The following is an 18,860-nucleotide window of genomic DNA, read 5'->3' as shown; positions in this document are numbered from 1 at the left end:
GGGAATTTCCTTACTTCATACCGATGTAATTTCAAAGTCTTAGAAGTCGTCTTCTTGTGCAATCGATCCTCTCGAGATGCTTATTACCGTATGATTATAATTACCGTATAATAACCGTATGATTACCGCATGAGTATAAGAACTATTTTTTATTTATTATTTTATTTTATGTGGAGTTAGATCTTAAACTCTCTCTATTCTAAATTTCATCATAGTTTTGAAGTTCATTCTGACCAAACAAGCCGTGGTCGTTCGTGAATCATACTTACTATTTCTACCCGCCACATAAAATGATAAACTCATCGTCGTCTTCAAACGGACTTTTTGTTTTTTGTATAAAAATCATAAATGAAGTGATCACAAGGAATTTTTCTCAATATAAATAATGAGAACTCTTGAATACTTATTCTAGGTTAACACAAGAACTATCTTACTACAGAATAAAAGTAATAGGTTCACTGTTTAATATATTGAATCCATTACACACTAATTACAGTACAGTATTAGAAAAATATATAAATACGGATATACAGTCATACATATTGCGTACCGAAGTATTGAAGTCTTACAAACTAATTATTTGAGAACAAGGAATACATCCCTAGCAAGTGTTTGTGTGACAAACGTTCCCTAGACATTAATGCTTGAAATAAAACGAACGAAACATACTGAGATGAAACATTGGAATAGATCTCCGTGTCATTTAACTAGGACTGACTGTCTACCCCCATACTACCGGATGTTGGTTGATACACTATGAACTATGAACTATTCAGTTCAGACAAACAGATTCTTAAACAAACAGTTTATTGGAATGAAATAAATCACAGAATCTGATATATAGTGATGGAGTCTGAAGACGAAGTCCTCAGACCAGGACAACGTGAGACACCATGAGACAACATGAGCTAAGAGATGAAGATGATGAATCTCTGTTCTGCTGTTCAGATTTAAATACTTAAGCTTTGATTCAGTTGTTAAAACATATATAATAACTTTAAATAACACAACAGTCTTCCTTAGCTCGACATTACACCTATAAAAACGATTATTTAATCATTTCTTATTAACTAAATCAAAATACTATAAAACTATTTCAGTCATTACTATTTTTACTTTTTATTCTCCGGTTTCAAGTCGCCTATTCCTTTGTAACGAGTCTATGTATATTTTTCTATCTACCCACATTGCGATAATTTAAACGAATATTTTTTGTAGTGTTCGTTGAATTGCTTTGCTATTGTTATATTACTGACACCGAATTCAAATGAAAATATTGTTTAATCAATTCTATAAACGAGTAGTTTTTAATTCTATAGCCTTATTTTTATTTGTAGCATAAGATTCTGCTTTCAGCGTTGCTCTTAACACATAATAACACGTTGAAACAATTATCACTTCAGTGATAGACCACAACTTTGTTTCCAAACATAATTATGATGGATTATAGCATTAGAAGCATTATTTCGTAACAATAAAGACAAATAACATTTTTTTAATATTATATTAACTTAAATACAACTTACTTATATTCTTTTACTTATATTCTCTTAAAATTCGTTATTAACTTTTCAAACAAGAAAAATAATGTCCAAATCATGCATTTTTTTTAATAATATAAGTTACCCACTATCACTTTGACTTATAAACACATAATAAAGACGTAAATAACTTTACGTATAACTCGTGAATTTACAGTTTAATGGAAGAATACAACAGTAGAACCTTTCCTAGTGTAATATAAAACGTGGAACAAAAGATAATTAAACTAATAAAAGGAAGGTTGAAGATAGTTTTAATTAAATTATTACCGCTTCCTATTAAACGAACTTAATTTCATTTTCTTAATTAATTTTATTAAGTTATTGAAAATCGTTTAATAATCACAAATATACGTAAGAAATAGCGGTCGATATAAATTTTCGTTATTGAGCTTCCATTACAATTATTTAATTTGATATGATATTTAATTGAAAGTTATGAAAAGTCGCTTTACAAGGCTTTAAGTTACTTCCAGCAGTCAGCTTGGAAACCTGTGCTTGGGAGGGATATAAAAGTTTCTGTTATATGTTGTCGGTGATACGATTTATAAGAAACGTGTCTTCTGACAACAAAGATACTGTGCACTTACATTTGATTAACTTAATGTTATTCGCAGACCTATGGCCAAAGAATGCGATTTTTAAGTGTTTTATTATGAAACGAATTTTTGAAATAAATCATCAAAGAGACTCATTAAACCTTCACACATTAATTTATCCTTGAAAATTTTCATACACAATAAGTATCAGTAGAATCGCTTTGACAGGAATCTTCATTGGAAACCCTTCATTGCGTTCTCTTACTGAAGTAATATGAAATACAATTATTAATATTAATTTATATTAAACGTAAAGAACCAAAATCAATAACGATCAATAACCGTTATATATAGCGTTTGAAATTCATTAGTTCGAAAATTAAAAATCAGTTCAGAAATGAAAACCTCGTTTACAGAATCGATTTATGTTAGTGGTTTAGATATTTATAATTTTTATACAAATGATGACATAAATTTAGACTACAAACATTTTAGAATATCCTATGTTTGAATCCGTTGAAGTTTGTACACTGCAAGTCTTAATATTTGTAATTAGTAAATCTATAATGTAAGTTATACAATTTTAATTTCTGAACGTTGTCGACTATAAGTTACTTAAATTCCCAGCATTTTGAAGATGCAAGTTAGTAGCTCAACTTCGCTCAAGATCGGCAGACGTTGGTTCGTTCAAGGAATTAACTATTTGAGAGTTCGGTAAGTTAATTTAATTTTAATATTTCCTAATTTCATTTTGTATAACCTCTATACCACCATTTTATAACCGTTAAAACAAAAATCGTTCCATTTCTAACTTGTATTAAACTACCCTCATCTGTTATTGTAAAAACTGAACGTTAGGTTTAAGTTTGTTTCTTTTACGTTCAAGTTATATAATTAGTCTTTCGGTTGATAAATTCTTTAAATTGTTATTTCATTGTCATATGTAGCTGTTATAATTAATTTAAATAAAACTTTGCTTAGAGTATTTAAGTGTGATGTCCGTTACTTGTTAGTAAAGGATGCGGATTAAAATTGAAAAATTGTTGGAAACGATGTATCGAGACTTCGAATTAATTTATTAAAGGCTTTTTATTTAAAGATGTTACGTTTAAAGAACAAAAATTGCATTAAAAGATAAAGTTGAACGAATTGTAATTTCCGGTTTACGTTTTTACACGATTGCATTGTGAATGTTTATAAAATTTGAAATATAAATATACCAAATGTATTATAATGCATAAAATTACGGAACTACAAAACAAATGCCAACTTGGCATATTTTAATTTTAAAATTATTAATGTGGGTAGTTGTGAATCGTGAAGAGTCGGTTCGTTAATTTAAATTCTAACCGATTTTTAGTGGACTTGATAAGATTCTAATATAATTCTACTTCAAAATTTTTATATTTTAAACCAATTTATTCTAAAGACCATATCGTATACCATATATATATATTATCTGGACGCCGAAGCAATACATTTTGCTAGCTTCCCCATTTCCTTTAGTCATATTCTACATTTCTTACGTTATTGATCGATTGTTTTTCCTATTATTTGTTTTGCTGTGACAAGCGTTGATGGATGCACTATGCACTTTAAATAAACTAATTGTTGCGTGTAAATAGATGTAATAGATATCAAAGCTAACGTCTCGATTTAGGCGGTTCAGAGACGTATTGAAATAATTCCCGCGTTTAAGTTCAATATCACTATTTCTTTAGTGAGTTATTGTGACAAAAGAAAATAGGTTACAATTAAAGGAAACTATAATATTTCTATGTATTAAAATCCTTTACAAACGCATTAAGAATCTAAAAACAAAACAGCCTAGTCGTCTGTACGAGGTTAAGTTCTTCAGTGTTCAACTTCTTCGGTGTTGTTTCTCTCGTTAAAAAAACTAACTGTGCCTCATCACAAACTTATCTTGAACAGTAATATCTTTAAACTACTCTATGAATTATTTTTATTGCTTTTAATGTAAACATCTCTTCGTTAATATTTTGGGAAGGACTCGTTTGTGAAAACAAATGATTTAAAATTTAATTCTATGCAATTCCATTTTCTTCTGTTTAGTTGTTTCTTTTTTTAGTAATTCGTAATTTTATAATTTTGTTTCGTTTTCGTTATTCAGAACTTTTACTTTCTGTAATGATTTTTATCTTCACTGAAATTACATTTTGAGTATGCCAAGCGTGAGCCACGTTGGCACGAAAGAAACTAGTATTGTAACTAAAAGACTTATGAAGAAAGCTTTCAGTATTTCCTTCATACTGAACTATCCTCAAATTTAAACAAGTAAGTGACACAGTATCATAAGCGAAAGAAACAAAACATTTGAGAATCTTCAATAGGTTGAATTCATTTACCATTTATTTATAATTACTTATATTTTTATTTTTATAATAGTATAATTAGTTAATTTAATTATACAATTCAATTAATAATAATAAAAAATACTTTTTTACATGAAGTGATCGTTCTTTCTTATCCACAGCAACAACATTCACGGTGTTTCTTGTAACCGATTCATTAATAAGTTGACGATGGCCAAACCTGAAGAAACTTTGAATAACACCATGGTGAAGGTTGCGAAGAAACTGGGCTACGAAAACTCTCAAGTAGCAATAAAACCAACAACAAGTAACGGAGCCAATTACACGAGTGTTCTCTATAATGTTACTCTCCAAGCCCCTGGGAAGGAAGACCTTCATTTATTCGCAAAAGTTGCCCTCGTTGGTCAAAAAATGAGAGCTGCAGATCCATTCAAGATTTTTGATACTGAGAACCTGTTTTACACAACATTGATTAACATTTATGAACAGTTGGAGAAAAAAAATAATGTTCCCGAAGAAGGAAGACTTGTAACACCCAAGTTTTATGAGGGCTCACTCGAATATATGAAAGAGATCATGATCCTGGAAGATTTATCAGCTAAGGGCTTCTCAACATTTGACAGATTACAGTCCATAACTTGGGAATTTGCCGCAAAAAGTTTAGAAAATCTTGCGAAATTCCACGCTCTTTCCATTGCATTTGCAGAAGACGATCCTCAAGAATTCAAAAACGTGGTTTCAAAACTAAAACAGGGTGAAAGTTTTGATTCACTACAGAATTATATAAAAAACGTAACCACAACTGCTCTCAAGGTGGTCAAAGACGAGAATCGTGATCGATTAGCTAAATTCACTGATGAATTGCAAAAGAAGGAGGTCTTTGAAAACTTCTTCCAAGAGCACCGGCGACCATTTATCACCCACAGAGACTACAGACAGAGCAATCTCATGTATAGGATGGTTGTAAGTAGTTGCATATTAGTTTTATATTTCAATCTAGAACTTGGACTACTTTCTTCTACTGAATATGTATTTTTACGAGTGCATTAAAATAATAAGATATTCAAATTAAGGTTAGTCTCTAATGCGTAACAGCCTAATTTGATTACAACATTGCAGTTCAAATGTTCTATTATAAGAGTGGAAGGGGAAGTCTTAATAATATAATTGTTATAACAAGTTTGATTTATCCTGGCCATTATGACCGTCATGCTGTAGTTTTGAAAACTTCTGGTTCAAGAATATACATAAATAATCTCTATATTATTGTTCCAGGATGGAAAAACGGAAGTTGTCGCAATAGACTATCAAACAGTGCAAACCGGAAACCCAATTGCTGATGTAATGTACTTCATCTTCAACGGATCAGACAAGAAATTTCGGGAACAATACTTCTATAAATCGATAGAACATTATTACGAGGAACTGTGTAAGGCTTTCAAGAGACTGGGACTGAAACCAGAACAAGTCTACTCTAGAGAGGACTTTGATTATGAACTGAAAAAAGTAAGTTTTTAGCATTAATTTAGTAAAATATAACGACGATATTTTGAAATTGGAGAAAAAACACGAAAGTGAACATTTTGTTTAGTGAGATTTCCGTTATAAAACACTAGGTTTTGTGTTGCATTTTAATAAACGGACCAGAAAAGAAACTTTGGTATATAGAATATTGCTTGAGGAGTAAAGTGAGCTTCAAGTTTTCTCCTTACTCTGTATTACGTGCCAATACTGTCTTATGTTTAAAAAAATCGCATACCAGCACTCCTCCTGTTTATTTGATTTTATTACATAACTAACGTGGCAAAAACGCAAATTATAATGACAAAAATGTTTCTCCAATATAGATAATTTCTAATAACGTCTCTTGGAGACTATACTTTTTGGAGCCAACTTTTGGAGCTTTTCATATCGTAATATATTCATTTACTATTGGATCGTAATAATACAACAGATAATAAGATCTCTGGCGCCATGAAGCGTCGATACTGTAATGGTCATGACGTCGGGGCTCGTTAAAGGGAGAATCTTTCAAATTCCAGATTATGCCAGTAGGGCTGGTTTCGAGCATTTTCTGTCTGCTGGTCATCACGGCGGACAAAGAGAACGTTCCCAAGGTCAGCGAGGATCTGGTCTTCGACGACTTCGCCATCGATCCCAACGACCTTTACATCGAACGTATCAATGACATCGTCGATGACTTCATCAAGATGGGAATCATTTAAATATTTCATTTTAAACTGTGATCGTCTAGCCAAATTAATGAATTACCTTAATTGTTTTTATTACGCGACCTTATAGCATGAATTGATATTAATTAGTGTCGTCCCGCCCATACAAGTACAATTATCAATGATTAGATGATGCTAATCTTTTTAAAATAATAATATTTTGACTTTAAATAATACTTGACATTATATAATGATATTTCAATGATCCCTTATCTGTGTAATGAATTGAAAGAAGACTAAGACTGAACTTTTCGTGTTTCATGCTACAACTATGAACTATAATCCAATGGAGCAGATTCTGTTGTGGCTGGTTTTAGGTGAAGAAACACTTGATGCTATGTTTTTAATGATACGATTATAACGAATGAATTATTTATTGTGTACTCATTATATAAATGTGATAGATTAATAAATTTTCTGACATTCAATCTATTACTGTGTTTCACTTAATGCTATTAGTCGAAAATTGCGCTAAGTATTTCACTTGTTAAGGACATGTAAAATTAAAATACACTTGATTATTTTTAACAATACGAATTTTATATGCAAGATAGTTTTTTTTTTTTTAATTTGTTTATGTCACTTTGTCTGTTGAAGTATATTGTTAACTAGCCCCGGCTTCGCACGGGCTCTTTACAAAAAATGTAGCCTATTTAATTTTGTGAATTATTAAACTTATATTATGATAACTTTCAAATCGTACGCCCGATTTAAATGATTTAAAAAGTAATTTACAGATACTGATGTAGGCTTGAAAATCAAGTATTTTATTTTGATAAAACTCAATACCGTATTTATGTAAATAGCTTTCCAATAAACGCTTTAGGAATGCCAATTTTCAAAAGTTGTAAAATTGATATAGTACGTTCCCTTTAAGGTATAGGTATGGGTACCTATGCCACCGCGGACTTTTCCATAGACCTATATAAGATACACAATTCCACCATATATTATTTTGTTATATCTCAAAGACTAAGGCAGTGTTTTCGTTAAAAGCTTTAAGACATCGGTGCAGTAGTTTTTCCGTTTATCGCGAACACACGGACAGACAGACGCGGCGAGGGACTTGGTTTAATAATATGTATTGATGATGATTGATTGACTAGAAGTGTAGTTTAGTTGGCTAGTTGTTAATATACTTCTGTGGTAACTAAAAAACTAAGCGTCGAGTAAATTAAGCAAAGATGTACGTATCGTGTGTCAACGCTGGACTGCGGTAAGAATCTTCTGCGAGGACTTCTTAGAAGACAGCAGATTGACGTAGATAGGAGTATGTAAACGTTCTTCTGAGTAACCTACATAGTTTAATAACCGACGCAGTTTTCTCTTGTTTTTGGGGAAACAAAATTTTTTAGCGTATTATAATAATGATGAACAGAGTTTAAAGTGCAAAATAGTTCAAATCAAAGTAAAATGAGACTAAAGATATTTTTATTTCATAATTGGCCAACTATAATTTTGGAACTACAATTTTATTTTATGTTTCAATTACTTTATAGCTACGATGGGTGAATGTTATAGATGCTTATTTCTCAAGACTCGGCAATCTCCGGAACTATCTTTAGTTATGAAATTTTGAGCAAAAGTTGTGACTATTTAAAATAAATAGGAAATATTATTAATCTCTTCCAAATATATACGTATTTCCCATAGTAATTAGCTAAGAGACTATATATAATTTGTGTCCTCATTGTTCACGGACTTGCCACTGTTTTTGGTGGATCAGAGGATCTTTTAAAAAACGTTAACCTTTGAAGATAAACCAGGAAAGAGCTTATACACAACATGACGGATTAAAGTTAAATTATAGAACTAGGAACGTTATTCTAAGAGCTTGTGAAATCTTTTGAAATTCACTAATTACTATACATCATTATTATCAGAGAGTATACAGAGTAAGGGATCTTACACTTTATGCTAATGAAACGTGTTTATTTTACTTTGACCATAAAATAATTAAAATAGTAAAATGAGGCAAGAAATGACCTGCATGTATATGGAGAATGATATTTTTTAAACTTAACTAAAGAACAAGTAAAGAACAAGGAGACGACTTAAACGATTTTTAGTACTAAAAATAAAATGTTTTAAACCCTTATGGGGTTACAGTATATAAGAAAACATTATGAAAGTCTAACCAAGAAAATATTTAGGACTTAAAATAGACAGCAAGTTTAATATTACCGCGCCACGTGTAAGGATATATTAATCCATCTTCCTTGTCTTGTATTTTCAACAAAGTATATGCGATGTTAAGATAAAACCTGATTTAGATAGTTTGTCACACAGCTGCTACGACAAACTTACTAAAATCACAATTTAAAAATTGTTCAAAACAAAACAAATGATGTAATGATACAAAATTTTATACCAACCATCAAAATATATTAATATTAAACATATTCATAAAAATACATTAAAACCAAACAAGAAGGCAAAAAAAAAATATTTTTTTATACAGCAAAAAAAAAAATATGGGGAGAAAAATATTATGTTTGACGAAGTATCTAACAGGTGTAGTTATAAAAACTGCCAGTTTTTTCTATGTTTCAAAACAACAACTAAAAATGTGCAAAATAATCTGTGGTTATTATGGTTATTAGAGTAAGCATAGTCATTAGCTGTGTTTTGTTATCTTTTTGAACTACCTTCATAAAATTTATGATCTTCTTGAAATCATTATATTTATGTTATTTATTTATTTATTATATTTAGTGTGACAATATAAACTTCTCTAAATATGTACAGAACAGATGCAGACAGTAGTCAGGATCTTCACTAATATTATGAACCTCAACAGCTCCTAAAGAGAAGCAAGCAAGCAAGCACTGGACACACCAGAAACCTGTTTTCGTGTCACACATTTTTAGTAATATTCTTCTTCTAAAATAACCATATCAATTAGTCGAATAGATTATCTCCAGCGTTGGATAAATCTATTAGTCTAAAATGTAAATTGAAGCAGATGTTCAGTTGAACACATATTAAATGTTGAAAACAGTTGAGTTTTTTGGAAACTTAATAAGAATTATCAAAAGTAGTTTACACAAGAAGAGAGAAGCATTAAATATTATTTGTAAATTGATTTATCATCTTTAAAGATTTCTCGACACTTGTATTTGCATCGTACGCTAACTACTGCTCTGAATTATTGCGTCTTTTTTAGTTTTATCTTTTGATAATAAAAATTATAACAATTTTTACAAGGTATTCCAGAAAAACAATTATTTTTTTGAAATAATCGTCTTTAAGATATACTACAAAAAGTATATCATTATAAAATAATAAAAGTCTTGAATTTCCAAGGTAGTTTCCGACTTATGTTTGATACTATTACAAAGAATGGGTTAAGCCTCACAAAACATTGGGACTAGAATGATAAAATGTATGTACTTCAATAAGATTTTTCACTTAGAAGCGAAAATCTAAGTATTCACTTCTAATATGATAAATACGAAAGTTAATGAGGATGTATAGATCCATAAACATTTGTTGTTTCATCGTGTAGAATATTGTATTGTATAGTATATATTAGGAGTGTGCTTTTCCCGCCCGCTTTCTGCGGTTGACATGCTTATTGAAACATCGTTGGTTGACTTAAGAACCTGACCGTATTTTTCTAGTTTATTGAAAATTCTTTTCGGTAATATTTTAATCATTTTCTTTTAATACACATTTTCTGTCAAACACAATTTTAAATATATTTTACCCTCAACGGGTCCTTGTCGATTCATTTGAATTTTATTTGTTCTGATTTTAATTCGATGTCAAGATTTCTAAAAAACTTTGAATCACAGGCCAAAAATCAGCCATCGAAGCAACTAGTGTGACTTCAAATAAAATGGAACAACCCGTGTTTGCTAAGACAAATAGGAAAGATTAAAATCAGACACTGAAATTTAAAAGGTTAAGATTGTTAAGAAACAAAGAGGAAATAAGGACAGCGCAAATGAAGAAGAATCCTCTTGTCTTTGTTGTTTAGAGCCATATTGATATAGCAGCGATAAAAACAAGGAAAGGGAATGTTTGGATACAACAGCCACGTCCATGAAGCTTGCTCTCGTAGATTTTAATTATGTTTCAAACTTTATACTAAAAAGAAAATGGCGGTCCTTGTAAGTCTCTGTATATAAGATATGTTGATTGTTTTAATTTAGCCTGAACTTAAGGTAGGTATGATAATTAATTTATAGGCTAAAATAATTTAATCTTAATTCCAATCATCAAACATGTATTTTCGATTTCTTCTTTGCCAAGAATTAATCTAATATTAAACTAAGACTGTGTTAACTAAAAGAACTTTGTTGCTGTTTTAACTTTACTACCTTTGTGTCTTATGATAAAATATGTTTTTTAAGTTAAATTTTCCTAGTGTATTATCATTAACAATCTATAGCTAGACATGTACACAGAAGGAAGTCATTAAGTCAGCTACAATAAAACTACATTACAATAGAACAACTATTAAAAACATATAATAGCCTAATAATTTCTTTTATCTAAAGGTAATTTTAGAATTCTCCCGTTTGTTTTACAAACCAATTATTATGTATTCAACCAAGAGTACCCCGAAATAAAATGTTTTTTTTTTATTATATCGATAGCAAAATGTAATGGAAGCAACGATTTCAAGTTTTAAATTCGTAAAATGATTCAACGAAATACATAAAGCCATCTATGAATATAACAGAAAAAATGTTGGGTCTCTGAGGTGTTCACTAATTAATTACATTAAAAACATTCGTGACTGTGGACAATTTTCAAATATGCTTATAATATTTAAAATTTTAAAAACCTGTAATTATCCCTCAACAAAAACATTAAAGCCTACACGAACAGATCTCAAGACCAAGTTAAAGCATTCATCCATTCATCAAGACTAACTGAAGAGACTGTCGTATGGTCTGCCTTTGATCACACTCACTGCAAAATAGTCGAAAAATTGTAGTTTTATTTATGCATGTACTCGCAAAAATGTTGAATATTTCTTAACTTAATTATTAATACGTTTATTTGCTATTTGCATGATTTCTCAATCCATTAAATAAGTATGTTTTTTGATTTTATTTTTTTTAATAAAAAAAATATTGATAAACATTTACACTATTTAACAATAAAAAAATGTTAAAATTTAAACTAATAGGTAGATCCCTCTTGCGTATGTGACGTCAATGTGCATATTCCAATTAAATTTGTTTTCGCCAATCCTCTTACAGAATGTTTTAATAAAAATAATGCACAATGACGTCAGACCAATCACATCACGTTTTACATCATGTGATTTTTATATCATTTTGGACTACTTTTATTTATTTAAAATTATTTGTAAAAAAAAAATTAATATCACTCAGGTATTTTATGTGTCCCAGAGAACACGAAATAAAGGTTGTATTTTGTTTGAAGTGACGTGTCACAGACTACAGGTTGCGCTGCCAGTCGGTTACCAACATCCATCTTATTTGTCTTAAAGAGTTGTTGCTAGTAGCTTTAATAATTATGCTGAGGAAGAATGACATCCTCATGCCACAGTCAAAACAAAACGATGAAAAACCTTTAACACCTGTTATAAGTTAAATCTGAAATCTATAATAATATTGACACAGTAGCATGGAAGTGCTCCGCTTGTAGGTTGAAATGAGGCAAAAGATCTGTTCTCTTAACGAAGGTATAACTAACTTAAGCTCCCTACAGATTGACCTAAGCCAATGACGTGATTGGCGAGACACATGTGTCGTGACAGTGATGCTGGAGCCCGTGGAGGTACTGTTTGCGACATTCTTGGCTGGATTTTTACAATGCTTACTGCTTACACGTGGTGATGGTTGATACAAGGTTTTTTGAGCTCTGCCAGCTTGGGGGCCCCAGAAATTTTAAGTTTTCCCGGTTCTTAAACATACGTTAACCAGTAGAACCTGAAATTTCTTATTTTAGGCCTCTTTGATGAGCTTGAGTCTCTAAATTACAATGTCTATTATGTTTTTCTTTGAGAGGTCTACAAGTTCCGATTCACATAACTTCGAAGCTGAATAAGTTATGATAACTGAATACAAACATTAATGTATAAATAAAAAGAAGGTATCATACTGATTTTATTTTTATAAATTTACAAAAATATCTACCGCTTGAGAAGATGTTCGCTGAGTGATGACAAAAAACGCCTGAAGTAGATTCAGGGCAAAGCTGAAATAAATCCGAAAGCTTGATAGTAGAATAAAACAACAAAGTATTTAAAATGAGACCTGAGCTTCCAAAACAAAACTGGGAGTGAATCAGCAGAATTTTTATTCTCTTAGGATGTCTGGAGTCCTATTACATATAGTGCGATACAGTTATTGAACTTAAAGATGATCATATGAGAAGGGTGATTATTTAGTTGATTGAAGAGAGTATTCAACACTAGTTTTTGCCCGCGACTTCGTCCGCGTAAATTTCAGAATTAGTTATATATAGCTTTAACATGACTTTGTCCGTATTGGATAGTTTTTTTGTATAGTAGTATGAAAAAACCTGAGCCGTACTTTTTTGTACGTATGTTTGAATTGTGCCGAGATGAGATGAGGCCATGCTAAGTGTGTTTGTCATACGTTAGGTTAGGTTAATACATTTTAAGAAGAAGATTACTGCAATAATTTTTATATACGATGTTTTTTGTTTTTCCTTCCTTGGCCAGAAAAGTAATTTTTCCCATGGGAATTGTTCATTTTCCCGGGCTAGAAAGTAGCCTATGTCCTTTCTCGGGTATCAAAATATCTTCATACCAAATTTCGTGCAAATTATTTCAGTAGTTTAGGCGTGATTGAGTAACAGACAGTCAGATAGACAGAGTTACTTTCGCATTTATAATATTATATATATAAGTATATAGTATGGATTAAATTTGTTATACTAGAATATTAGTGAACTGTGATATTTCATAAGCTAACTTTATTTATTCTTACTTAAGCTCTAAAATATTGTTTTCAAAAGGGCGTACAGTATTTTTTAACAAATTTTTTTCACTATTATTCATACCAGAACGAATCTTATTTAATCATTAATATTAAAAAAAAAAATAAAAGTAGTTTTGTTTCAATTTCAAATTCTAGATTAAACTTTGTGTTTTACGGGGTTGTAAAAACATACTTCGTATAATATTTCCCTAAAATCGATCAAGAATTTTAACGTTACAAAAAAAGCAAAAAAATAGTATTCTACTAGTTTAATATTTTGATTTTTCCCCAAGTAACCGCATTTGATGTTGAACAAATTAATACTCGGCGTAAGACTTATTCAAAGTAAGAAATCCGGTTAAAACAACAACAGTTCAACTATAATTACATAATTTAAATAAAAAATAATCGAAAACAAAGATTTGCGACAATCAAGACAGTCATAATTCTTTTTTGTGCTTTATGAAATTCTAGCGCGTCTTTGTAATCGGAGCTTCCTCCTTATCAATTAAATAAAAAGTCAGGTTCAATAGGTAGCGTGTCAGATGGTAAATCGTCGTCAACGATGAATGTCAAATAAAATTAGCTCGTTCCGTTCACAATAGTGTAACACCGGTTCAGTGCAGTTGCAGTGGTTAGATAGTTAACATGGCCGACGCACAAGAAATATTAAGTAATTTTTTATTTACAGTTCTTGATAGCCGCGGCTACAAGACGAGAGACGTTAACATAAAAGAAATAACAACGAGGGGTGCTAATTATACATCGGCTCTGTTTGCGATACATGTAAAAACCTTTAATAAAGAATCAAAACTTTTCGCAAAAGTTGCAACGATGAGCAAAGAGATGAGAACAGCAGTTAAAGCAGACAAGATGTTTAGAACAGAGGAATTTGTTTACAATAAACTTATACCTGTTTATAATAATCTCCAGAAGGATTTAGATGAAGAACACAAGTTCGTATTTCCCGAATTCTACGGATGTAATAATGAGTTCGGTAAAGAAACAGTCATATTAGAAAATCTAGTAGAACGTGGTTATAAGTCTTACAGTCGGTTTAAGTCCATGGATTGGGATCATGGCAGGGTTGGTGTGGAGGCTTTAGCACGGTTCCACGCTTTGTCGTTCGCACTGAGTAAACGTGATCCTCAATGTTTTCAAAACATAGCTACGGACATGGCGTACACCTTTGATAAAGATACTTTAAGTCAAACAGCTATAGATCAATACAAGGAAATGGTGGAGAAAGCGTTAAGTGTTCTAAAGGAGGAGGAGTATCGTGAGAGAATCCGAAAATTTTTATTTGAAACTAACTTGTTGGATAAATACAATAAGCCGCTCAGCGCGCCAGTGTTGGCCCACGGTGATTACAGATTAAGCAACTTGTTATTTAAGGAAAAGGTAAGATTCTGACTGGAACATCAAGATCATTTTATGTTATGGAATATTAATAAAACCTGAATATTATGCCGACACAACAAGTTATGGTAATGTTACGATTCACGTTAATATAAATTAAATTAATGAAGCAAAAAATTTTAACTACAATAAATATTTTTTACGGTTACTGTGACAAAATAATACAAAAATAAAACGTCATTAGCATTTAAAATTACGAAAACAGTTTCTAAATAACTTGATAAACAAATTACCCGCTTGTGTTGGTTTTCCTCATGTTCGTTATGTTACCTGAGATATATATTTATGAACAAAAATCATAATTCCTATTGAATATCAGTCTAGAATTTTATGCTGATAAAACTAGGAGGTACATTAACATTACAGTTAGAAAGGTAGTAATTAAAGACGATTTCATGTTCCCTGTTACTAAAATTAATATCCAGTGTCTGGTATGATCTTACGATTACAGTAATAATGCTTAGTGTAACAATAATTTTGATGACATTTAATGGTTCACTGAAATGCCAAATTTCGTTTAAAACACGTTACTCGCATCCTCAAAGTTAAGAAGAAAAACAGTCGCAGCATTTAGTGTCCAAAATTCATAAATATTTGTGTGTTTAATGTTAGAGTCATAGTAATGTTTTTTTTTATAAATTTTAAACGAAATTCACAAAAATGATTGATAAATAATGAGATTTAAGACTTTCGCGAGTCATTTAAATAAAAGTAATACGCGAATTTTTTATTATTTTAAACTACATAATCTCCAAATTTCGGTTACTTTTCAGCAACCGTGATCACGGGCAGACGAGATGTGCCGGTAGCGATTTCTGCCGACATCCAGAGCGATACGCCAGAAAATTAATTAATGGATGGCGGTAGATGATAAATAACAGGAGCAACTGACAGATCTCGTCTGCCCGTGATCACGTTTGTTCCGCATCCGCAAAGAATTTTAGATTTATTTAAATTTTTTATAAATATAACATTTTTATTCCAATACTCATGTAACTTCCTAGACTCGCATCAAGGCAACCGATTAGTGACCATTTAAACTTATGCTACGTAACATTTTTTCTGTATCGATTGATAAATAAATATATTGAATGAGTACAATGTACTTGTTTCTTAACGTTCACTCCAGTTAGTTGTTTCGCTGTCGTTATGTATGATCTATCGTCTTCTTATGGAAATGTTATGTTAATTCTTTTTCCTATATTCATTTCATTAACATTCCAGCGAATAAATTTACCTAACATCACATTATTATTATACAATTCTCCTTTATGACGATTTAATCAGTCATAACTAAATTAATGTTTAGGAAATAAAAAGTATATAAAAACTCACTTCCTCTATTTTCATTTAAAATACAGAACGATGCGAATGTTTTTTGACATTTAAAATTTTATTTTAAAATAAATTTAGAGAACAAACAAGGTTTCTTTGAATATTGAGTTGATGATTAAATAATTCCCAGGGTTACGATCTGAGTGCAGTGGTTGTTGATTACCAAACCCTCCATACCGGGTGTCCTGTGGCAGATCTCTTCTACTTTATATTCATGGGTTCAGATGAACACTTCCGCCGTCTCTATTATGACAAACTAGTAAATCATTACTATACGAGTCTAGAAGAAGCGCTCCAGAGACTGGCTGTGGATCCTGTAGAGGTGTATCCCAGGGAGAGTTTTGAAAGTGATTTGAAAGAGGTAATAATACAGTTATTAAGTCAATTGTTTAAAAATTATGAAAATCGACGAAAACTGATGGTAATTTTTAACAAATACAATATGTTTACTTTGATGCACTTTGTGTTCAAGGTTAAAGCGTCATATTTAATTAATGGTTACGTTAAATAAACACACGTCTTCTTATAAAACAACCGTGATCCTCGTATTGTAGTAATAACCAACAGTTAAACTAAACGCTCCGTTATTAATTCTAGTTACTGCCGTACGTACTAATATCAGCAGTGACAGCTCTGCCGCTGGTCGTGGTCGAGTCTGAATCTGCTCCGAGATGGGATTCTGATGAAGCTGACTATTCTACCCTCATTGTTGAACCGGGCTTGTTATACAAGGAGAGGTTTGGAGGCATTGTAGACGACTTGGTGAGATGGGATGCTATATAATGAGATAAGAATTAAATATTCATATATATATTAGTATTGTTATAAGCATATTCGTGTATTTTTTCCCGGTGCGATATTATTATAGTAATTGTTATCTATTTTTTGATTTATGCAGAACTTTATTCAAACTATGTATATGTAATGTTTTTCCATGGTTAAAAGTTTATGAAACAGTTACTACGTGGAACTACTAATATTAATATATCGAAATAAAATAAAAATTTATATTAGAGGAAGAAAAGTTATGAGTGAACCCATGAGTTGATAAGTCATTTATGCTAACGCTAAGCAGGAGATATTTTGTCGACTAACAAACTCATTTACAATACGCGTGTTGGTTGTCAGGAACATTTATTCGATCCTAAATAGAAAAACGACACGACATTTTGAAAAAGTTCCTCGCTTTTCTTTTCTTCTAACCAAAAGTAATTTCTTATTCTAAGAATGTTTTCAGTTTTGAAATAAATATACCATTGTTTCGACATATTCATGTGATTTTTTTTATTTTGCTTCAAAATAAAAGCGATAAATATGCATGTCCCGTGCCACCAAAGATGGATTACACGTTTGTTGAAAACGTTTGTTGAAAATGTTATGTTTTTTTTTATTAACTAATAATACTAATAATACTTTAAAAAAATACAGAATATTCAGTTATATATTTTTTCGTAATGCATTTAATGCATTTATAAAACTGTTATTCAAGAATTTTGATATTAAATATTATAAAGTTTTGTTTGGGAAAAAAAAATGTTGACGTTGACATATGAGGTAACTGAATTTTTGCACTAATTTGATATCGAGGTTTTTAATTACAGATTTTGCAATAATATGTACAATAGTTGTGTCCGGACAAGCCTTGCAATATAAAATATTATATTATACAAGAATTCGTCAAATAGTACTGATGTAAAGGATACTTTGATATGGCATCTGTGTTTTGATTAAGAGTAAAGGGAAATTATAAAATTTGTTTTAACACATTAAATGTTGTTTTTTTTGTAATTGTCTAGAATTTTTTATTAATAAATATTTTTTCCCCATTTTTTATGTAGACTTGAAGTTCAATAATCATTTTCACCCAGCTATGACTGCTAAGCCCTCCTTATACACTGGTTTGAAGTTGCCCATCACAAGGCACACGTCCAGACCCCGCTGGCGAGTCCACAAGGTCTAACCATCTCATCCACCTACTAGGGAGGCGGAGTCATGTTTATTTTCAATATTGAAATTCTGGAGGCTTAATAACGAAAATAGTCTTAGTCTTGGGACTAAAAATCACAATAGTGTGTAATCCTGCTAACATCCTTCAGTTAACTATGTCGGTAAAAGTTTTCAAGGATTTCGAAACTTCCCTAACATCAACATGATTACTAAACATCAGATTCCTCATCATGTCGTTCAATCCTTAACACCATGCACCAAGTAATTAATTTATCTATAGGGGCATAATATTTTATTTATTCAAATATACTAAGAGTGCTGAAGAGTTTGTCTGATTGATAAAGTTGATCTTAGGATCTATTGGATTTATTTATATTATTACTGTGTTACATAGGCTTTCACTAGGGAAGGCTATAGACTAGGAATGCTGGACCAGACAATATTATGTACAATCACAGCATTAGGGTACGAATGGAAAATGCAGTGAGATCGATTGAAAATTATAACTTTTGATAACTTTTGCATTTTTAAATAAGAAGTTTAGTATTTTATTACCTTTTTATATTAGATTAAGCTTATTTAGACT

General features: G+C 30.8%; 2 protein-coding genes across 2 annotated transcripts; both read left to right on the top strand.

Annotated features, from left to right (window-relative positions):
• The first annotated feature begins 2,714 nt into the window (after positions 1 to 2,714).
• On the top strand, positions 2,715 to 7,076 carry LOC116772033 (uncharacterized). Its single transcript, XM_061528187.1, has 4 exons — positions 2,715 to 2,794; positions 4,575 to 5,376; positions 5,689 to 5,919; positions 6,456 to 7,076. Exons 1-4 carry the CDS (start codon positions 2,718 to 2,720, stop codon positions 6,636 to 6,638), a joined length of 1,293 nt encoding a protein of 430 aa, XP_061384171.1. The 5' UTR covers positions 2,715 to 2,717; the 3' UTR covers positions 6,639 to 7,076.
• Positions 7,077 to 14,106: 7,030 nt separating this feature from the next.
• On the top strand, positions 14,107 to 17,596 carry LOC116772031 (uncharacterized). The gene is made up of 3 exons (XM_032664054.2): positions 14,107 to 14,974; positions 16,458 to 16,688; positions 16,925 to 17,596. The coding sequence occupies exons 1-3, from the start codon at positions 14,222 to 14,224 to the stop codon at positions 17,108 to 17,110; spliced, it is 1,170 nt and encodes a 389-aa protein (XP_032519945.2). The 5' UTR covers positions 14,107 to 14,221; the 3' UTR covers positions 17,111 to 17,596.
• The last annotated feature ends 1,264 nt before the right edge of the window (positions 17,597 to 18,860 follow it).

This window comes from Danaus plexippus (genome assembly GCF_018135715.1).
Source record: "Danaus plexippus chromosome 16 unlocalized genomic scaffold, MEX_DaPlex mxdp_23, whole genome shotgun sequence".
NCBI lineage: Eukaryota > Metazoa > Arthropoda > Insecta > Lepidoptera > Nymphalidae > Danaus > Danaus plexippus.
The sequence above is the reverse complement of the archived record's forward strand: the minus strand, read 5'-3'. Positions and strand labels throughout refer to the sequence as shown.